The 22,804-nt window shown below is 53.8% G+C and overlaps 2 protein-coding genes across 5 annotated transcripts in view; one reads left to right on the forward strand and one right to left on the reverse strand.

Annotated features, from left to right (window-relative positions):
- ANKLE2 (ankyrin repeat and LEM domain containing 2) overlaps positions 1-2,619 on the forward strand; it is a 36,809-nt gene extending 34,190 nt beyond the window's left edge. For all 3 annotated transcript variants that reach the window (XM_064379521.1, XM_064379523.1, XM_064379522.1), the window contains one exon: positions 366-2,619. In XM_064379521.1, coding sequence (XP_064235591.1) covers positions 366-567 — 202 coding nt within the window. In that variant the 3' untranslated portion in view covers positions 568-2,619. The remainder of the gene's footprint in view (positions 1-365) is intronic.
- A 2,908-nt stretch (positions 2,620-5,527) lies between these two features.
- PGAM5 (PGAM family member 5, mitochondrial serine/threonine protein phosphatase) lies at positions 5,528-22,790 on the reverse strand. Of its 2 annotated transcripts, none has more exons than XM_021675901.2 (6): positions 22,567-22,790; positions 11,717-11,895; positions 9,243-9,368; positions 9,023-9,111; positions 8,730-8,863; positions 5,528-6,839 (listed from the first exon to the last, which is right to left on the reverse strand). In XM_021675901.2, the coding sequence occupies exons 1-6, from the start codon at positions 22,755-22,757 to the stop codon at positions 6,689-6,691; spliced, it is 870 nt and encodes a 289-aa protein (XP_021531576.2). In that variant the 5' UTR covers positions 22,758-22,790; the 3' UTR covers positions 5,528-6,688. The 2 variants fall into 2 exon arrangements, with proteins under 2 accessions (XP_021531576.2, XP_021531577.2); XM_021675902.2 differs by having other exon boundaries at positions 8,730-8,860; positions 22,567-22,757.
- Between the last annotated feature and the right edge of the window lie 14 nt (positions 22,791-22,804).

A 22,804-nucleotide genomic window follows, 5' to 3' on the forward strand; every position in this document is an offset into this window, starting at 1 on the left:
GCCAGTTCACACGAACCTCTCCGTGGCTCTTGCGTGACGCCGGCAGGCCTGGCAGCCAGGCTGTGGGTTTGCGTGTTGTGGCTCTCTGCACCCAGGACAGGTCTCTAGTTGGGTGGAAACTAGAACGGGTCTGCTGCTGAGAAGCTGAGGGCTCTGGGGGCGGAAACAGGTTTTATACTCGGGGTCACACAAGACGCTCCTGGGAACCCCATGAGCTTGACTCTCCCAGTGCCGCGGTGCCGGGACTCCGCAGCGCCTCTCCTCCTCCTGAGAGATGTGCCCGAGCCCTGGGCTCTACTCCCCAGCGCTCTCACTTCGCCTCCAGGCCTGCCCGTCTGCTGACTGTTCTTTCTTGCTTTCTGTAGTTGGCCCAGCCCTGCGCTGAAAGGGAAGTTCAAGTCTTGGCTGCCGGATCTCAGCGGACCTCACAGCTACAGTCCGGGGAGAAACGGTGTGGCCGGGAGCAGCCCCAGAAAGCCGGGCCCGGGCAGCCCTGGGCGCTACAGCCCCGTGCACGGGAGCCAGCTCCGCAGGATGGCGCGCCTGGCCGAGCTCACTGCCCTGTAGGCTCACAGCTGGGGCTCCTTTCGCTCTTCATTTTTAAAGGAAGAAGGGTCATATGTCTATTGCTAAAATGTCACAAAGGAGTATATTCTGATTAAATTATTAATCCTCACTTTGAGGGTGTGAGAATTTTAGAAAATTTAAATGTTCTCTATAAAACTTAGATTTCTGATATTTTGGAAGAAGTTATAAGTTACTGAAACTGATACCAGTTTTCTGGAAAATGTCAGTGTGGTAACGGTAGACTTCAGGCGGCAGTTTCTAGGTCTGAAATGTAGCAGAGGAAGCGGCAGGGAGGGCAGGCAGCTACCCACTCAGCACAGTGTCCCACACGCTGTGGACGGGGATGTCCCCGCAATACCCAACCTGTATGCCCCCTTGCTTTGACTGATGGTGGCAGAGTCCCTGCTGGCTCGCCTGTGGGTCTCATGGGTTAGACAGAGTGAGAAGGTGGCTGGCAGAGAGCAGGGAGCCCAACTGCACCTCAGAGTTGCAGCAACCGCAATATTTAAATTACTGATGAGAAGATAAAGAACAGCTTTTCTCTTGGGAAGTCTTGTAGCCCGTGGGATTGATGCCAGCGGCCACACAAAGTTCCCAGCAGTGGTACCCAGGTGTTTCAAGGTTTCATCAGCACTTGAGCTTTCTCAGCCACCTCATTCAGGTGCCAGTGGAGCAGTCATAAAACCTGTCGATTTTTCTGTGTGAAATTTATCCTGAGGATCCGTTGAGCATAAATGATGAAATGGTAAAGGCATCCTTCATTTTGGAGTTGGTTTCAGTTGGGATTTCCGTTGCGTTACGGTACAGAAGCTAGAGGTCTGAGCCACGTCTCCGTTCCTGGCAGTGCTTATTGTAGCCTTCACCTTGGCTTTCATGGACGTCTGTGGTCAGAATGTGTGAGGAGCTGGGAACGCAGCAGCCGTGAGCGCCGCCGAGGTGACCAGGAGGGACTGACGGGAGGTCAGCATCTTCCTGGGTGTTACGGACAGCTGCTCACACGGTGGTTACTCTGTGGACATTTCCAGTGTTTAGTCCAAAATGAAAACCCACCAATGCTTTTGCTAACTTCAGTGCCTTTTGTAAATCATTTTAAGATTTCCTGAACTTGCCTTTTGAGAATATATAGTGATATTAAGTAGGTGTATGATTGTTTTTGTTCATAAAAATTCTAAATTAAAACTTTGTTTAAAAAAAAAAAAAAAACTTGGCTGGGGGCAGTGGCTCACGCCTGTAATCGCAGCACTTTGGGAGGCCGAGGTGGGTGGATCACAAGGTCAGGAGTTTGAGACCAGCATGGCCAATATGGTGAAACCCCATCTCTATTAGAAATACAAAAGTTAGCTGGGTGTGGTGGCACGTGCCTGTAGTCTCAACTACTCGGGAGGCAGAGGTTGCAGTGAACCGAGATTGCACCACAGCAGTCCAGCCTGGTGACAGAGCGAGACTCTTGTCTCAAAAAAAGCTTATTTTTTTTTTTTGGAGGTGGAGTTTCATTCTTTTTACCCAGGCTGGAGTGCAATGGCGCGATCTCGGCTCACCGCAACCTCCGCCTCCTGGGTTCAGGCAATTCTCCTGCCTGAGCCTCCTGAGTAGCTGGGATTACAGGCACGCGCCACCATGCCCAGCTAATTTTTTGTATTTTTAGTAGAGACGGGGTTTCACCATGTTGACCAGGATGGTCTCGATCTCTTGACCTCGTGATCCACCTGCCTCAGCCTCCCAAAGTGCTGGGATTACAGGCGTGAGCCACCGCGCCCGGCCCAGCTTATTTCTTTTACATGACAAAAGATAGGTCAGGAATATTGGAATCAAGATTTAAATGTTAAAATTCAAGTTTGTTACACAGGGTGTAGCAGACAAGATCTAGATACCAGACAGAAACAACACATTCTGTTGTAAAAAGCAGCCTTTTAAAAAGGCATCTTGGTTCTCAAAAGAAATCAGATGATGGATATTCATAGTGATGATCTGTTTTTCTCCAAAATCTTACCATATTGTCTATATTATTGTAAATTCAAATAGCAAGTAAAAGTGTCTTGCCCTAATTTTGTACGTAGGCTGCTGCTCTGATTTCCCACGGCTTAGGCCGCCTGTGACTTTCTCCGTTTGTTTGTGGGAGGTGATTCTGGTCCCAGCAAAGGCATTCTTGTGTGTCCCAGGGGGTTTACGTCCCTTACGAAACACGTAAAGAAATGAATTACTTCTAAACCACGTGGTAATAATTCTAAGCTTTCAGAAGGACCCCTCTCCCCTGTGCCCACCTGGGCACACTGCACTGCCCTGGGTACGTGGCGTGTCAGCCTGGGCGCCCTCCTCACGTTTACTTGCTGTTTTTAGGCCCCTTTCTTGACTAGCTCAGTTGTGAAAGACTTTGTGGCATCAGTTAAAGGAGCACATGTTATCGCGGCTCTCGGCAGTGGGCACCTCTGTGGCGTTCACAGGTGGTATGATGGCTTTGGTTTGAAAGCGTGATGCTCGGCACACTGCTTGCGTGGTCCAGGTGGTGGCAGCTGTGAGGGAGACGCCTGGTGAGTCTGCTGCTCGTTTCTAGGGTAACAGCAACTCTGGTGCCTCGTGCTGGCCGTGGGAGTGCCAGCAGCACCATGGCAGGGACCACAGCCAGATCCTCCTGAGTCATCTGGATGTTTCCAGAACCCGGCACTGCTTTCTCGGGGAAGGGCTGGGGCAGAACCGTCGCTGAGGCCAGGCTGTTTGCGCGTGCAGGGCGCAGGTGTCTGCTTGGCGTGGTTGGAAACCCTGGGACACTCTAGCTGCTGATTGCCCCGCCAGTGCTCTCTCCTCAGCTGTCTTGAGTAATGGCTGTGGATGAACGTCAGCAGGACAGTCCCTGGCAGGTGGCTGCCATCCGGTGGCACGCCATTCCCGCCAGTCTCAATCAGGCTTCTGGTGTGCAGTTTTCACTTTGGCCAGACTCAGGGTATTGTTACCAACAGTGGAGAAGTCTTCAGTCATTTGTCCCAGACTAGGGGACAGTTTCCATCATTGGCGTCCCTGGGCCCCTGTGACTGGCCCAGTTCAGACGCCCTCAGCCCTCCCCTCCTGCAGGCTCCCTCCACGAAGGCGTTCACAACACGCACAGTCACGTAGTGAGATCCCTGGGGGCTGCCCTGACATCCGTCAGCTCCCCACTCCCTGGTCTCCCCACCTGTGCCTGCCCCGGGTCCAGCATTTAGAAATTAGACCCCACCAGCTACTGGCCAAGCCAGAAGCCATCCTCACTTTGCTGAATCTACGTCTGTCCCAAATGCAGAAGACTGAAAAGGCCGCTGAAGGAAGGACCACGTGGAACAGCAGGTATTTGAGAATGGAAAGGCCTGCCAGGTGCAGTGGCTCGTATGCTTTGGAGGCTGAGGTGGGCAGATCACCTGAGGCCAGGAGCTTGAGACTGGCCTGGCCAACACAGTGAAACCCCATCTCTACTAAAACTACAAAAATTAGCCAGGTGCAGTGACGCACACCTGTAGAACAAGCTGCTTGGGAGGCTGAGGCATGAGGATCGCTTTAGCCTCGAAAGCGGAGGTTGTAGTGAGCCAAGATGGTGGCACTGCACTCCCACCTGGGAGACGGAGCTAGACTATGTCTCAAGAAAAAGTGTGCTGGGAATTTGCACTAGAAAAATAAACTGAAAATTATTTGAAGTTTCATATTCAAGAAACTTAGGTAATCATCTGTGGCCATAGTACCCTGAAAGCTGCCAGTCTCTCTGATTTTGGCAGATAAGCAGCAGGGTAGGGCCTGGTTAGGGCGTGGATTGGAGGCTGCCTGGGAATACCAAGGGCTGTAGACTTGTAAAAAAAAAAAGAAAAAGAAAAATACAGGTTATCATTGCTATGTGCTCTTAAAAAATAATTGAACTGATTAATCCTTGATGAGCTTAAGTTTTCAAAATCTGAAAGCCCATTTCACATCCTTGACTTCAAATCTGACTTTTAAGTAGCATAATCAGGTTTTCTTTCCTTCTGGGAGTTTTTTTTGTAGATGCATTTCAAGACTTCTGGGTCACTGGTTTCTTGTAATTCATTGACAGCTGCTCACGTTCTGGCTCCCACTCCCCCTTTGACTAGGTAGTCCGCCAGATCTTCACAAGTCAGAGTCACCTGTGACGTGAGCGATGGGCGTGGCCGCGGGGTGGGTGGGGAATGGTGCCAGCTGTGTGTGGTCTTTTCCAGTGATGAGCTTTGCTGCCTAGCAAACCTGCTGGCCCAGCCCTCATCTCCAAGCTTTCCCGCTTTACAGAGGAGCCAGGGCGCCAAGCAAAACGAAGGCTCAGCCCTGCAGCGCGGCCCCGTCCCTCCAGGCCCAGTGTTGGGGTTGTGGCACGTGGGCACCGTGTGTGCAGCCGATCCCTTCCTCACGAGCCTTGCTCCTGTCTGAGGTCAAACGTGAGTGTGCCCGGTATTTGTGAAGTTGGCGTGGCCCTGGCTTATCAGACTGTTTCTAGACAGCCGTGTACGGTCGCTGTGGCTGTCTCCACAGCCACTGGCCAGGGATTCGGAGAGGGCCCAGGCCGCTGGCAGAAGTCCTGTGAGCAGGCAGCTGGTGCGACGCAGGCAGAGGTGTCAGCCATGGGGAGGCAGGATGCCGTGCAAAGGGTTCGCTTGTCACACTGCACGTTGCTGGTTTTTTTTTTGAGATGATGGAGTCTCGCTCTGTCATCCAGGCTGGAGTGCAGTGGCAAGAGCTCACTGCAACCTCCGCCTCTCGGGTTCAAGCAATTCTCATGCCTCAGCCTCCTAAGTATCTGGGATTACAGGGGCACGCCACCATGCCCAGCTAGTTTCTGTATTTTTAGTAGAGATGGGGTTTCACCATGTTGGTCAGGGTGGTCTCAAACTCCTGACCTCGTGATCTGCCTGCCTTGGCCTCCTGTAGTGCTGGGATTATAGGAGTGAGCCACCGCACCCGGCCAGTTTCCCATTTTTAACACAGTCAAAACTAGTCCTTTAAAAAAAAACAGTAAAATTTTATTATGTAATCATTTCCAAAGTGGACAGAGAAATAGATCAGATATCCCAATTGTATTGATTACAGAAAATACAACCACTTTATAGAAATTGTACAGCTTTTCCTGAATTAACAGAATAATACCTGGGATACACATGTTTAAATATTTTAATCCTTAAGCTAAGACTGAGCTGTCAATTTGGAATATTTTACTGAATAAGGATAACCCCCTGCTGGGCTGTCTCCAGCGTGTCACCTGAACCTTGAGAACAGCATGAAGGTCAAAGGCCAGGCCATTCTGCAGACGCAGCTTGCTGGCTCTCCCCTGTCCATAGTCACTTGTGTAGCTGGCTAGTCCTTCAGCCCTGAAATGGCTAATCAAGTTGGTGGGGTCAGATCCAACCAGGAATCTGTACATTTGGAGAAACTGTTTTTCCTGTCTTCCTCGGTTGCCTGGGCCGGAGTGCAGTAACACAATCAATCACAGCTCACTGCAGCCTCCAACTCCCGGGCCCATGCCCCAGACACCTGAGCCTCTCGTCACTGGGACTGCAGAGGCCACCACGCCCAGTGCACTTCTGTACTGTTGTTAGTGGAGGTGGGGGTCTCGCTGTTGCCTTGACTGGGCTGGTCTTGAACTCTTGGGCTCAAGTGATCCTCCCACCTTGGCCTCCCAAGCAGCTGGGAATACAGGCCAGAAAAGCTTTAACTGACAAACATTTAAATGACAGGAGGGTTTTAATAAGGGGATGTATGAAGTGCAGTGAGTTATGAACAGAACCTCGGTGCCCTCATCCGTGTGCCTGTCCAGCTTTGCCAGCGGAGCACGGACCCTCAGCAAGGGTGGGCCGTGGCTGCCAACATGGTGGTCTGGGCCAGGCCTCTTCTAGTCCCCTGAACAGGCCTGACTTCTGTATGAGGCTTTCACCTTAAACCCCATGCCATGTTGGCGGGTCACGGCCAGGCATAAAACCTTGCAGAGAAGTCAGGCCGTCTGATCCGAACTCTCCCCTTCCCAGCCAGGCCAGGAGTCAGTCCCCACGTGCCGCATCGGGTTTCTGCTTTCTGCCGGCCTCCTCAGGAGCAAGACGTGACCGCGGTGCAGCCTGTGCGGGGAGGGCAGAGGGAAGGAGAGGCCGGGGCCCGGCGGGCGCCCTCAGGACCGGGTGATCTTGTCGGGGGGCATGAACCCTGTGTCCCCGAGGGTCCTGAGTGCAACGCGGCCGTTGGGTCGGATGACTAGGTGGGTGATGCTGCCATTGTTGAGGGAGAGCCGGAGCCAGCCTTCGGGAGGGAACTGCAGCGCTCTGAGGAGGGGAGAAAGCACGCTAGAGCCAGGGGCTCTGTCCCACTATCGGCCAGGGTGGGGCGGGGGGCTCTGTCCCACCATCGGCCAGGTCGGGGCGGGGGGCTCTGTCCCACCATTGGCCGGGGCGGGGCGGGGAGCTCTGTCCTATGGATGGGGGCTGAGCCCCTCAGAAGTCTCAGGGCAGCCTCAGGGCTGGGGTACGCATTAGCTTCTCGCAGAAGAGCTGGGTGGGATCTAAGTCAGTCGAGCTGTCACACTTGGGGACCTGCCCTCTTTGCCGAACTCAAGATTCGCACAAATCAGAAAAATGCTGACTCCTTACAAATGAACATTTAATTTCTGCTTTTTCCATATAAAAAAAGCAGGGGCAGCCAATTAGTGCAGCAGATCCCTTTCTGGGAAAGTGAAGGACGGTAACGTGAGCGACAGCCCGTGGCATCTTCAGGCACATCTTAGGCACAGTCACATTTACGGAAATGCTCCGTGCTGGCATCAGCGCCTCCAGCTGCCCACCACCCTCTGCCACAGTGGACAGCGAGGCCACCCTCACGCTGCTGCCCTGCGGCGCTGGTGGCCGTGGGCGGGCAGCACACCGACCCCGTGTCCAGGTGCACCTGCCCGGCCCTCACGTTGTGTCCACGTAGGTCAGCTCCGCTCCCCTGCCCTGGCTGTTTCTGCATTTTCAGCACCTGTCAGCTCGGGGTGACGGTGTCATGGGACACACAAGGTGGTGACAGCAGCACAGAAGCCACCCATGTGGCTGTGCACACACACACACACACACACACGAGGCAGCGGACGACCCATAGCAAACACGCTCACTTAGCACAGCAGCCTGAGACCACATCAGCTGGAGGCTCTAGGCCCCGCAGAAAAGTGCGCTCTCAGGTCTAGAGTCGAGCCTGAGAATCCAACTCCCAACCTCCTCGAGTTCCCGGGTGCTCCTGCCAGCCAGCCCCAGCCCTAGTGAAAGGCCAAGGGCACAGGCGGGCAGAAACCAGGGCCCGGCCTCAAGCGGCATCACTGACCAGTGCTGTCCCGCCCCCACTGCAGGACCCGCCACACCCGAGGGCCCTCGCTGTGGAGCCCACGCGGATTCCCAATGGATCTGGAGGGAGGCACGTTTACTGCTGATTCGCATTTAGTGAGGTTTGCTCAACGCTTCTGACTGCTCCAAGTGCATAGCCATAGAGCTGGCCCTGTCCCCGGTGGGGCCTCTAACGTGGCTGCAGCCCTGGAGCTCCTTACGAAGTGGCTGCCTGCAGGGCAGTGGCAAGGGATAGGCAACCTGCTCCCAGATCCCCACTTCTGTGGTGCCTGAGAGTGGGGCGTTGCGGGGGCGGCCTGAGCAGCAACGAGCCTCAGCCCTGGGCTTCAACCCAGAGGGGAGTGGCCGTCCCGTGCCATCACACCGGCACACCGGTGGGAGCACCCGCAGACGAGCAAGTGAACGAGACGAGCACCCGCGACAGTCTGCGGGGGATCCAGCCGGAGGCAGAGGCGGCTGAGTGTGAGGGGAACCGGGATGTCTCCCGAGATGTTCAGTTACAACCAGGTAAACAACCAGGGCCGTGCGGATGCCCAGCGCACACCGTGCCCCCTGCCCGAGGCCCCACGGGGTAGACGCACGTCTGCACCATCCGCGTCTGCACTGCCCTTGCCCAAAACACATGCTCATGAGAAACTCAACAACAGGCCTCCTACTGCGTAACTGACCTGGACCCACTGGGTGCGGAGGCCTGTGGGCTGCAGGGGCCTCACTAGGGTGGCATCGGCAGCGGAGGGGAGGGGGAGGGGAGGCTCGCTCGGCTTCTCCATCCTTCCTCCTGCTTTCCTAGAAGTCTGAAATCACTTGAGGCCACACCCAGCCCAGCCGGCAGCTGCCCACCTGCACACGATGTAGCGGATGACGTTGGCGTGACAGATGAAGATCTCGTAACTGTCCTCCTCCTGCCTGGCGTCTGCCCGGTGGATGTAGTTCCGGAAGGCGGCCTCGATCCGGGCTCCGTCTTCGTAATACTGCTGGGGGCAGGGTGGAGAACCGTCAGTGTGGCATACAGGGCAGGGCGGGCATCAGGAGGACGAAGCCCATCACTGCCCAGGAAGCGTGGGACGGCCGGGCCTGCGGGGGATGCTGAGCCCAGCAGAGCTGCCAAGCCGGGGAGGTGGGGAGGTTTTTACCACAGCTTCTGGCTTCCAGTGAGACACAGGCGGGTCCGGCTCGATGGGGGCGCCTTCCCGCAGCAGGTCTGTGCTGACTTTGCAGATGCCTGGGGAGAAGCACGGGGAGCCCTGAGTGCGGCCGGAGGAGCTGCCGTGACCACCCAGCGTCCAGGAGCTCAGGCCACAGCCTGCTGTGCGCGGCCCCCACTGCAGGCACAGAGGTCCCGCGGGAGCTCACCTGGCAGGTGCCGGCTGATGATGTCGGTGGTCTCTACGGCGCGGGTCATAGACGAATGGACGATTTTATTAAACTTCAACCCCAGGCTTGCGAGGCGGAGCCCAGTGAGTTCAGCCTGCTCCCGACCTGGAGGGCAAAAGACGCCTGAGCGGGACACGCACACCTGCACACCCTCCTCTGCTCCACAAACAGGGCGCCCAAATCAGGCGGCCGGCACATCAGAGGGCTCCTGCTCTCCTGGGGCTTGGGCCTGAGGGGCCGGCACTCAGGAGGAGCAACGAGATCATCCAGTTGTCTTCACCCCTCGTACAGGAAAAAAAGATGCATCTGATTCCAGCAGCAGCAGCAGCCAGCAAACCAGACGGCAGCCCACGGCAGCCCACACCCGGAGCCTCCGTGGCCCACCAGCCACGCAGCGTTCAGAGGCCCGCACGTGGGACCTGAACACCCACGCTCATGTGTGGGGGCCAGCGCCAGGGCTGATGCCAACGCCCTCAGGAAGGCCGGGTGCACTCGGTGCAGCCACACCTGCGTCCCTATCACTTCCTATTTTCCACAAGCAGCCGGGACAGCTCTTGGGGCTGGGGGAGGTGTCTGCTGGAGGACAGGCCTGTAAATGCGTACCGTTTTAATTTTTAATGCGTGCCTGATGGACACCATCCCATTCAGAACTTGAAAACTCCACCTCAGCCCAGCGTGCGGCACACGGACACCAGGACGAAGGTGAAGGGCCTCCTGGTGCCGTCTGCCAGCGTCTGCCTGGGGGACAGGTGGGATCCCTTAGCCGAGTCACCCGCTCGACAGGGTGTTAAGAGGCAGGTGCCAGACAGCCGGCCCATGATGCAGGAAGAGACGGTCTTCGGTAGCAGATCCAGGAGAGGAGCAGAGGGCACAAAGCCCCTGTGGGATATGCACTCAATTTGGTCTCATGCAGACAAGATCTAACATTTGCTAAAAGGTAAGGACATTTTTTTTTTTTTTTAAGATAGTCTCTCGCTCTGTCGCCCAGGCTGGAGTGCAGTGGCATAATCTGGGCTCACTGCAACCTCCCCTTCCTGGGTTCAAGCTGTTCTCCTGCTTAAGCCTCCCAAGTAGCTGGGATTACAGGCATGCATCACCACGCCCAGCTAAGTTTTTGTATTTTCAGTAGAGACAGGGATTCGCCATATTGGTCAGCCTGGTTTTGAACACTTTACCTTGTGATCCACCAAGGTAAAGTCCAATGTCTGGCCTGACATTGCTGGAGTGCAATGGCGCGATCTCGGCTCACTGCAACCTCCACCTCCCAGATTCAAGCGATTCTCCTGCCTGTGCCTCCCGAGTAGCTGGGACTACAGGTGTGCGCCATCACACCTGGCTAATTTTTGTACTTTTAGTACAGATCAGATTTCACCATGTTGGCCAGGCTGGTCTCAAACTCCTAACCTCAGGTGATCTGCCTTCCTCGGCCTCCCAAAGTGCTGGGATTTCAGGTGTGAACCCCCACACCCAGCCAAAGTAATGACATTTTTAAAAGCTTGTCTTCTGTCCAAGTGCAGCTGACAGTTACTGGTAATGACAACGACTGATTCAGGGGTGATGGTCTCAGACACAGGCTGCAGGAGGCCCCGTGCCCCAAGCACTTTCAAAAAAGCCGATCAGGGGTCTCTGGAGACCTGCGCCCAGTCACATAACCAAGGGGGGGTCCACGGAGGATCTGACCCCCTCACATAACCAAGAGGGGTCTGTGGAGGATCTGACCCCCCCCACATAACCAAGGGGGGGCCTTCGGAGGATCTGACACTCCCCACATAACCAAGGGGGGTCTGTGGAGAATCTGAACCCCTCAAATAACCAAGGGGGGGTCCATGGAGGATCTGAACCCCTCACATAACCAAGGGGGGGGTCCGCGGAGGATCCGACCCCCTCACATAACCAAGGGGAGTCTGTGGAGAATCTGAACCCCTCAAATAACCAAGGGGGGGTCCATGGAGGATCTGAACCCCTCACATAACCAAGGGGGGGTCTGCAGAGGATCTGAACCCCTCACATAAACAAGGGGGGTCTGTGGAGAATCTGAACCCCTCAAATAACCAACGGGGGGTCCATGGAGGATCTGACCCACCCCACATAACCAAGGGGGGGTCTGTGGAGAATCTGAACCCCTCAAATAACCAAGGGGGGGTCCATGGAGGATCTGAACCCCTCACAGAACCAAGGGGGGGTCTGCAGAGGATCTGAACCCCTCACATAACTAAGGGGGGTCTGTGGAGAATCTGAACCCCTCAAATAACCAACGGGGGGTCCATGGAGGATCTGAACCCCTCACATAACCAAGGGGGGGTCTGCAGAGGATCTGAACCCCTCACATAACCAAGGGGGGTCTGTGGAGAATCTGAACCCCTCAAATAACCAACGGGGGGGTCCATGGAGGATCTGAACCCCTCACATAACCAAGGGGGGGTCCGCAGAGGATCTGACCCCCCCCCACATACCTAGCGGGGTCAGAGTGCGGTCCTTCTCCTGGGAGCCATCCACGTGGTACTGGGAGTGCCTGATGAGGAAGATGTGCCGTGTGGCCTTCGCTTTGTAGTGGTCCAGCTTGGATGCCAGCTCTTCTTCCCCAGATTCCGCGTTCCTCTTCCGCACGTTGATCAGAGACACTGGTTCTCGCCTAATGTTGAAATACAAGGTTCGTCCTTCTGACCTGTTCCCAAATCACTTGCTTCCAAATCGTCAGACTACTCGGGAAGAGCCTGGAGAGAAGACGGCTCTTGGCACAGCCCCGGGAAGGCGTCTCGAGGACACCACCACTGTCCCCCACAAAGCTAGTTCCCGCCTGTTCTGAGTGAAGTGCTGAAGAAAACACACAAGTCCTGTGCACCTTCTTCGCTAATAAAGGGAGGGACCGTGAACAGCAGGAGGAGATGGACCACCCAGAATGCGACGCCAGGCACAGAGAACGCCAGGCCAGGAAAGAGGACAGCAGGCGGGCAGTGTCCACCCAGAACACGACCCCGCGCGTGGAGAACGCCAGGCCAGGAAAGGGGACAGCAGGCAGAAAGTGTCCACGGGGCCAGGATGGTGTCCCTGACCCTGATGCGTCAGCACAACCCAGAACCATGATCCTCAACAGCAACCACTAGCTATGCAGCTGTTTCAGTTCAAAATGAGCAAAATTAAACAAAACACCATGTCCTCGGTCATACCAAGCACATTTTAGACACTCAGGGCTGAGTGCAGTGGCTCACGCCTGTATTCCCAACACTTTGGGAGGCTGAGGTGGGTGGATCACTTGAGGTTAGGAGTTTGAGACCATCCTGGCCAACATGGTAAAACCCCGTCTCTACTAAAAACACAAAAATGAGCCAGGCATGGTGGCATGCGCCTGTAGTCCCAGCTACTTGGGACTACAGCATGAGGCAGGAGAATCCCTTGAACCCAGGAGGTAAAGGTTGCAGTGAGCCATGATTGTGCCACTGCACTCCAGCCTGGGCAACCAGAGTGAGACTCTATCTCCACAAAATATAAAATAAATGCTCAGTAGCCACATGGGGTAGTGACTATCGAATCAGACAGTGAGAAGGAAACATTCCCATTATGGAGCCCTGTTCCGGAGCTGCTGGAATCTGAACGAGCTGATCAGTTGGGGTCCAGGGATCACCACCTCATGGCTCACACCAGTAATCCTAGCACTTTGGGAGGCGAAGGTGAGTGGAGAGCTTGGGCCCAAGACTTCAAGACCAGCCTGGGCAAGACAGGAAGACCCCGTCCCTACAAAAACAGAAAAATTAGCCAGGCAAGGTGGCCTGCAGCTGTAGTCCCAGCTACTCAGGCTGAGGTGGGAGTACTGCTTGAGCCTGGGAGGGAGCCATGATCTCACCACGGCACTGCACTGTGCTCCGTCCTAGGAAACAGAGCAAGACCCTGTCTCAACAACCAAAGAAGTTCAGTAGCACAGGTCACTGAGACAGCGGCAGAGAGGGAGGCCTTGGAGGGGCACAGTGGGCACTCACGGGCTCTGTCCGGGCCCTGCCGGCCTGTCATAAACCAGGCCAAGACTCACATTGGCAGGTACGGGGGAGTCAGGCTGAGCCAGAGAAAACATTTGGGAGCTGCAGGCACCGACACAGGAAGCCGTGCACTGCATGGGGCTCTGGGACTTTCCAGCGTGGGGAAGTGAGACGCAAGAGGGAACATGCTGTCTTCTAGCACCTTGCTGTAGTTGTTCGTGCCTTCTGTCTGTACGAGTCCTTCCCCAGCCCACAAAGCCCAGTTCACTTCTCCCCAGACATGGCAAGCAAATACAGAATACCTGCGTCAGTGAGAAAACGCTGGGCTCAACTCCCGGTTCTACTTTGAGTTATCTATTTATTTTTGAGACAGGGTCTTGCTTTGTCACCCAAGCTGGAGTGCAGTGGTGCGATCTCGGCTCACTACAGCCTCCACCTCCCAGGTTCAAGTGATTCTTCTGCCTCAGCCTCCCAAGTAGCTGGGATTACAGGTGACTGCCACTATGCCTGGCTAGTTTTTGTATTTTTAGTATAGATGGGGTTTTGCCGTGTTGGCCAGGATGGTCTTGAACTCCTGACCTCAAATGATCCGCCTGCCTCAGCCTGCCAATGTGCCAGGATTACAGGCGTGAGCCACCATGCCCGGCCTACTTCAAGTTCTTTTTTTTTGAGACAGAGTCTCGTTCTGTCACCAGGCTGAGTGCAGTGGCGGGATCTCAGCTCACTGCAACCTCCATCTCCCAGGTTCAAGTGATTCTTCTGCCTCAGCCTCCCGGGTAGCTGGGACTACAGACATGTGCCACCACACCCAGCTAATTTTTGTATTTTTAGTAAAGACGGGGTTTCACCATGTTGGCCAGAATGGCCTTGATCTCTTGACCTTGTGATCCACCCTGCCCGGCCTCAAGTTCTTTAACCTCAGAGTGAATCTGTTTCCTTAAAAAGGCCTAAGAAATTCAGAATATTGTACTGATTTTTTTAAAAAAAGAATACAACTCCAGGCACGGTGGCTCATGCCTATAATCCCAGCACTTTGGGAGATGGAGGTGGGCGGATCACAAGGTTAGGAGTTTGAGACCAGCCTGGCCAATATGGTGAAACCCTGTCTCTACTAAAAACACAAAAGTTAGCTAGGTGTGGTGGCGGGCGCCTGTAGTCCCAGCTACTCAGGAGGCTGAGGCAGGAGAATTGCTTGAACCTGGGACATGGAGGCTGCAGTGAGCAGAGACTGCACCACTGCACTCCAGCCCGGATGACAGAGCAAGACTTGGTCTCAAAAAAAAAAGAAAAGAAAAAAAGAATATAACTCCAGTGTAATCATGAGAAAAACATTAGACAAATCTCAACTGAGGAATCTTCTACGAAATACCTGACCAGGATGCCTCAAAACAGTCATGATCATCAAAACAAGTCTGAGAAATCGTCACAGCCAAAATGTGCCTAAGGGCTGGGCGTGGTGGTTCACACCTGCAATCCCAGCACTTTGGGAGGCCGAGGTTGGTGGGTCACGTGGTCAGGAGTTCCAGACCAGCCTGACTGACATGGTGGAACCCCATCTCTACTAAAAACACAAAAACTAGCCGGGCGTGGTGGTTTGTGCCTGTAATCTCAGCTACTCAGGAGGCTGAGGCAGAAGAATCACTTGAACCCTGGAGATGAAGGGTTCACCTGCCACTACACTTCAGCCTGCGTGACAGAGAGACTCCATCTCAAAAGAAAAAAAAAAAAAGCCTAAGGAAGCATGAAAACTACTTGTTATGTGGGTCCTGGAACAGAGGACAGTCGGTCAGAGCCGAGGAACTCTCAATGAAGCACTGGCTCATTAGTTGTGATATTAATACCGAAGAGGGAGACCCAGGCATCTCAGATCAGCTTCCCTTTTCATTCCTGAGACTGTAAACTGAAACCTTTTCATATGTAATTCCGGAGACTGTAAACCGGGACCCTTTTCATATGTTAAGCTGTAAACCTAAGATTCTTCCACGTGTAACATCTAAAGTATAAGCCTATATAAAGACGGAACCTTCCTCTGTTAAGGGAGCTTGGCTGTTAGGCAACTATGCCACCTTGCTCCTGGCCGAATAAACTCCTTCCTCCTGTATTCAGTGTCCGAGAGATCTGTTTCCCACGGCCGCTCCTGCTATATTTTGGTGCGTTGCCCGGGAAGCGAGTCTCGGATAGCAGACGGCGAGAAAAAGTCTCTTAGGCGGTTTGCCTAGCCCTGTGGGGCGTCCCTGCAGGGGGACTCCTGCTCGCTGGGGTGACGCATCCTGAGCGCGCTCCTGGGCAGGTATTTGCCTGGTGGATAAGCCAGCCAGAGTGGAGCAGGGAGGCCCTGCAGTGTGGATCCGCCCAGTGGCTGATCACTGAGGAGGAACGGGTATTTGGGGAAGTCTCGACCACTGAATTTGGTAAGATTGAACCCGGGAAAGTAGCCCACCACATTTTTGGGTGGAAGCGTGGCCTGATCACCCACGGGTGCCAGATCGGCACTTTTGAAGGTAGCTCTCTCTGTAACCTTGGAAGCTTTTGCTTATGGTTTTGAATTGGAAGGAGCGCATTCGGATGTGTGTCTGTGTGTGTAGATGTGTGTCTGTGTGTAGATGTGTCCAGCTGGACTCATCAGTCATAAAAGGTATCGCGCCCATTAGGAAGGGCCTCATGTGTCGAGCAATTTGTAAGAATTAGAGACGCCACATAAGTCTGAGTGAAGAAGCCACTGGGTGTTGTGAAAGGATTGAAGTGAATGTAAATCGGAGAGTGCTCTGTGCTGCATCTTCCTAGGCCGGAACTGCTGTGAGTGAACTAACACTCTCCTAACTGTGGGAATTGTTTCTTTGAAATGTTAATATGGGTCATTCCCATAGCAAGCCCACTCCTTCAGAAACCATGCTGAAAAATTTCAAGAAGGGATTTAGTGGGAATTAAAGTAGCTATGACACCAGAGAAATCAATGGCTTTATGTAGGGAAGATTGGCCAGCATTTAGGGTAGGGTGGCCCCTTGTCTCCAAAGTAAGGCATGAGGTTATATACGGTGAGCTAGAACACCTCGATCAATTTCCATACAGAGCCTCGTGGCTGCAGTTAGTGTTAAACCCTCCCAAGTGGCTGAGAGAGCAGGCGGTGACTGTTTTAGTAGCCAAGGAACAGACTGCTAGAAACCATCCCCCTCGCCGCTGAGAAACGCGGGCTCCCAAGTCCAGGCAAATTCAGTGGCAGAAACAGGCAGGATTTGCATGCATGAATACTTCAGTCATTGGAAGTAGCTAACCAGGCGTTTGTAAGCCAGAGGGAAAATCATAGGGAAAGGGAACGCCAGGCTCAAGGGAATGTCGACTTGATAGCTGCTATGAGAGGAATGACCCGAAGAGCGTGGAAAAAGGGGGCTTCCTGGAAAGCCCCACAGTCTGCCCGCCTGTGCCTGCAACGCAATCAGTGTGCATTTTGTCGAGAAATGGGACATTAGAGGAAAAAAAAAAAGTCCACAGTTGATGGGAGAACACGGCGATCCTAAGCACAAGGATCCAGATAAAGAGTGAAGGGGCTCTGTTCAATCTAATGGAAGGGCCGCTGGACTACAAGAGAGGGGGGCCGGACTCATACACCCCCAAAGAGCCCACGGTCCAGACGACGGCCCTGTAACCTGCCACGGAAACAGAGCCACTGTTGTTAGAGCTACTGAGGTGTTGAGAGAACAGACGGACTGCCCCCGCCCCGCTTCCCTGGCAATCCTGTTGTGCAAATGGAGGGCCACTGTCCCATTCAACAAGAGACTCCCTGCAGCTAAAAGTGCCTCAGGCAGGGGTCCTCCAGGCTCTCACCGTCCCTTGGGAAGGAGGGTGGAGACTTCCTAGCCAGAAGCCAAAGACTGATAATATCACCCAGGCCCGTGCAGGGCTTGGCGTGGCTTTGCACCCAACTCATACACGCGGCTGGGACTATTGCCAGCAGCAGATAGTTGGTTCACTTCATTGGACTTAAAGAACACCTCCCTAGCATTGGACTGGCCTCGGAGGGTCAAAAACTACTTGCATTTCAATGGGAGAATCCCAGAAGCAGGTTTAACCACTCAGTACACCTGGACCCAGCTTCCCAGGGGCTCAGAAACTCTCTCCTCATCGCTGGGGAGGCATCAGCCCGTGACAGCCCCCCAGAAGCCTCTTGCCTGCACGCTGCCCCCGCATGCTGATAACCTGCTATTGGGACCCCCCACGGCAGTCGGGTGCGCAGACAAATGCCTTACTTTGGCACCTGGAGGACTGTGGGTATAAAGTGTCTAAAAGGAAAGCCCAGATTTGCCAAAAAGCAAATGCAGTATCTGAGGCTCACCATCCGGAAGGGGGAACGCAGCCTAGAAGCAGAGAGGAAGCAAGCCGCTTGCAGAGTGACAGAACCTGAGACTAAAAGCAGGCAAGAGAGCTCCTGGGAGCGGTGGGTTTTGCAAATGGTGGATTTCCAAACTTCGCAGCACTAGCCAAACCCCTCTATGATGTGACAAACGGGGGAGACAAGGAGCCCTTTGAATGGGGATCCCAGCGCGTCAGGCCTATCAGGAACTGAAAACGAGACTAATGTCAGCTCCAGCTTTGGGGCTGCCTGACTTAACAAAGCCCTTCACATTATATGTGGCAGAAAGAGAAAAAGTGGCAGTTGGGGTCCTAGTCCCAACAGCAGGACCTTGGCCCAGGCCCGTAGCTTACCTCTCCAAGCAGCTGGATGGAGTTTCCAAAGCATGGCCCCCATGCCTGAGGGCCCTGGCAGCAACCGCTCTGCTAGCCCAAGAAGCAGTTAAGCTAAGTCTGGGACAGAACCTAAATATCAAGGCATCTCACGCCGTAGTGACTCTAATGAACACCAGAGGGCGCCACTGGTTGTCAAATGCTAGGCTGACCAAACGCCAGGGCCTGCTACGTGAAAATCCCCGCCTCATCACGGAAGTCTGCAGCACCTTAAACCCTGCCACTCTGCTCCCAATGTCAGAGGGTCCCGCTGAACACAACTGTGTTGAAGTCCTGGACACAGTCTATTCCAGCAGGCCTGAGCTTCGGGATCAGCCGTGGACAGCAGTAGACTGGGAGTTGTACGTGGATGGGAGCAGCTTTGTCAATCCACGAGGGGAAAGACGTGCAGGCTACGCCGTGGTGACTCTGGACACTGTAATCGAGGCCAGATCCCTGCCTCAGGGCACCTCAGCTCAGAAGGCTGAACTCATCGCTTTAACTCGAGCCCTAGAGCTGAGTAAAGCTGAGGTTGTAAACATTTACCCTGACTCTGGATATGCCTTCCTGACTCTCCAAGTACATGGAGCACCGTACAGAGAGAGAGGCCTGTTAACTTCAGGGGGAAAAAGTATCAGCATGAAGTTTTGCAGCTGCTAGAAGCAGTCTGGAAGCGCCGGAGGGCGGCGGTCATGCATTGCCGAGGACAGCAGTGGGCCCACACCCCCGTGGCCCTGGGAAATTCCCAAGCAGATTCAGCAGCTCGTAAGGCAGCATCTGCCCCCCACCGAATAGCACTTACAGCCCCGCTGATTCCCCAGATCCCTGATCTAACACCTACTTACTCTGAGGAGGAAAGAGACTTTCTCCAGACAGAAAGGGGGCAACTGATTAGACAAGGATGGATCCACCTGCCAGATGGAAGAGCAGTGCCGCAGCTGTGGGGGCCGCAGCTGTACAAGCCGCACGTGAGGCCACCCATTTAGGTCAAGAGTCGCTTGAAAAGATGCTGGGCCGGTACTTTTACATCTCACACTTAGCAGCCTAGACCAAAACTGCGGCCCAGCGATGCATTCATCACATGTCAGCAGCACAACGCGAGGCAGGGTCCGACTATTCCCCCTGGAATTCAAGCTTATGGAGCAGCTCCGGTGAAGATCTCCAGGTAGACGTCACTGAAATGTCCAAGTGTGGGGACATAAGGATTTGCTGGTCCTGGTGTGCACATACCGTGGATGGGACTGAAAGAGCCCGTGAAGTAACCCGTGTGCTGCTTCGAGATCTGAGCCCTGGGTTTGGACTGCCACTGCGCATCGGAGCAGACAACGGACCCGCATTTGTGGAGGATTTAGTCCAGAAAACAGCAACGGTCTTAGGTATCACCTGGAAACTGCACGCTGCCTACCGACCTCAGAGTTCCGGAAAAGTGGAAAAATGAACCGGACCATCAAAAACAGCTTAGGGAAAGTGTGTCGGGAAACGAGGTTAGAGTGGGTGCAGGCGCTTCCCTTGGGGTTGTTCAACATTAGAGGCACCCCTTTAGGAAGACAGGGTATCCCCCTATGAAGTCTTATACCATAGGCCCCTCCCCTACTCCAGGCACTCCTGGAACTCCTCGGGAGCGGGGGAGATTGAGTTAGGACGCCAGTTATGAGCTCTAGGGAAGATCATCCAGGATATTTCAATCTTGGTAAATGATAGATGTCCTCTAAACTTTTTCTCCCCAGTTCACCCTTTCTCACCAGGTAATCACGTGTGGATAAAGGATGGGAGTACAACTCCTTTAAAGCCACAATGGAAAGGACCTCAGACCTGATCCTGACCAATCCCACAGCCGTGAAGGTAGAGGGACTCCCAGCCTGAATCCACCACAGCCGTGTAAAAACCAGCAACAGCTGAGACTTGGACCAAGGCAAGGACTGCAGAATCACCTTAAAAAGGACAACAAGCCTTACTCCAGCCACATCCCGGAAGCTGGCTGGTCCACCCACGGCCGGAGCATGAGATTCATCGTGGGACTTGTTCTTCTTAATATTTGGACTTGCACAGTAGGAACATTAACTAATTCTAAAGAATGCCCTCAGTATGTACACCAGGTAGGGCGTAAAAGTTACTGCCATTCCCTTGCCCTGCAGTTCTTACAAATGTACAGGGACACAGAAGGGAACCTGTTTATATAATGGTACTCAGTATAAGGTGTGTAATCCGTGAGATGGACAGGTAGCTGTGTCACAGGCAGCATTCAGCCCTCTTCCTTCCTATTATCTGTTAAGACAGGTGGGCTGTTAGGGCGTCCAGTTTTCTCCGATAGGGAGAAGAGAGACCTAAAACTAGGGAATTGGACAGATGATGAGTGGCCACCAGAGGGAATTACTGAGTACTATGGGCCGGCCACATGGGCTGAGGATGGCTCATGGGGATACCGGACCCCTACTGACATGCTCAACTGGATCATCCGGTTGCAGGCTGTTTTGGAAATACTAATGAAACAGGCAAAGCTCTGTCCCTCTTGGCCCAACAAGAAACTCAAATGGGAAACGCGATTTATCAGAACCAGCCGGCCCTAGATTATTTGCTAGCAGCCGAGGAATCTGTGGAAAATTCAATCTAACCAACTGCCGTCTGCACATAGATGACCGGGGCAAGCAGTGGAGGATACTGTGCGAGACGTGACCAACCTGGCACACGTGCCTGTACAGCTGTGGCACGGATTTAACCCTGAGTCCTTATTCCGAGGTTGGTTCTCATCCTGGGAGGATTCAAAACCCCCTGTTCCTTCAGATGACTAGGGGATTCATCACTACTGTAGTCAGCCAGAAAATGACATCACAAGTGTATTATGTGAAACATTATCAGTCGGTTTCATCAGAAAAATCTGGAAAGTGAGAATGAAAGTGAGACCTCTCACTAATATTATAAAGTGGTGAGGGTCTCAAAGGGCGGGATGAAGAGGGAGACCCAGGCATCTCAGATCAACTTCCCCTTTTCATTCCTAAGACTGTAAACTTCCCCTTTTCATTCCTAAGACTGTAAACTGAAACCTTTTCATATGTAATTCCTGAGACTGTAAACCGAGACCCTTTTCATATGTAATTCCGGAGACTGTAAACCGGGACCCTTTTCATATGTTAAGCTGTAAACCTAAGATTCTTCCACGTGTAACATCTAAAGTATAAGCCTATATAAAGACGGAACCTTCCTCTGTTAAGGGAGCTTGGCTGTTAGGCAACAATGCCACCTTGCTCCCGGCCCAATAAACCCTCCTTTCTCCTGTATTCGGTGTCCGAGAGATCCGTTTCCTGCGGCCACTCCTGCTACAATACCATGCTGAGTGTAAGATGCCCATAATAGAAGAAACTAGGTATGAAATACAGAGGGAGAGGCCAGGAGCTGTGGCTCACGCCTGTAATCCCAGCACTTTGGGAGGCTGAGACAGGTGGATCACCTGAGGTCAGGAGTTCAAGACCAGCCTGGCCAACGTGGTGAAACCCTGTCTCCTAAAAAAAAAAAAAAAAAAAAAAAAAAATATATATATATATATATATATATATATGGAAATATAGAGGGAGTCTATTATCTTTGCAACTTTTCTGCAAATGCAAAATTGAAGTTTACTTTAAAAAAACTAAAGATTAGCAAAAGAAAAAACTCTTTGAAGCACCTAATTACAACAATTGTAGCTTAATTCTGTGCCACTTTCAAAGTAGCAAGTTAATGAGTTAGCACTGGGCAAACCATCCCTGCCTGTAGAGCAGTCCTGGCCAACAGAAACAACACAACATGCGAAATTATAAATTTTCCAACAGCAACATTAGCAAAGTAAACAGGTGAATTTCGATCACACTTTTAACTCAATATGCTAAAAATACTATCATTTCAACACATAATCAATGTTAAAAACCTGCACTACCTTTGTTTTTCTTTCTTTGAGACAAGCTCTGTGGCTCAGGCTGGAGTGAAGTGGCGGGATCTTGGCTCACACACTGCAGCCTGGGACTCCTGGACTCAAGGGATCCTCCTACCTCAGCCTCCCGAGGAGATGGGACCACAGGCACGTGCCACCTCGCTCGGCTAAGTTTTTTGTAGAGATGGGGTCTCACTATGTTGCCCAGGCTGATTTCAAATTCCTGGGCTCAAGCGATCCTCCGGCCTCGGCCTCCCAAAAGCTGGGATTACAGGCGTGAGCTACGGCACCCGGCCTTGCTTTGGTTGTTAAATTGACAAACTAAGCATTGCCTTCAGGAATCACACGAGCCATATTCCAAACGCTCAATAACCACACAAGGCTCAAGGGCGCGCTCCCGGAAAAGACCCTGGAGGAGGCCGGGCTTCCACCCCAGCCTCGCTCCGGCGACGGCACCCAGGGCGGACTCGCAGGGACGGGGAGAAGGGCGAGGACGCGGCGGAGCCCGAGCCCGGCCCCCACAAGCCGGCAGCAAGGTCCCGCCGCCCCCAGAACGCTCAGCGCAGAGCGGCCCGAAGGCGGCCCCAGCCTCGACCCGATCCTGACCCCGATCGCAACCTTATCCCGGCCCCGACCGATCCCGATCCCACCGGTAACGCCAGCCCTGAACCCCATCCCCAGCCCCGGCCCCGACCAGCCCAGTACGCACCTGTCCCAGTTGGGGTCCCAGACGCCGGGGCTCGGCCGCGCGCCCCCCGCCCAGGCTGGCGGCTCAGCCTGACGTGGCTCCGCGTCCCCGCCCGCACGCGGCTTCCCTACCGCCACGGCCGAGAAGAGCACGGCGGCCGAGCCTCCGGCCAGCCCGCAGGCCGCCAGCTGCAGCGCCTGCCGGAACGCCATGCTGCCAGCTCCCGCGCCGGCGCCCACGGCCCCGACGGCGCGGCGCG

The sequence above is a fragment of the Aotus nancymaae genome, unplaced genomic scaffold (assembly GCF_030222135.1).
Source record: "Aotus nancymaae isolate 86718 unplaced genomic scaffold, 86718_ANA_hifiasm-v0.15.2.pri h1tg000021l, whole genome shotgun sequence".
NCBI lineage: Eukaryota > Metazoa > Chordata > Mammalia > Primates > Aotidae > Aotus > Aotus nancymaae.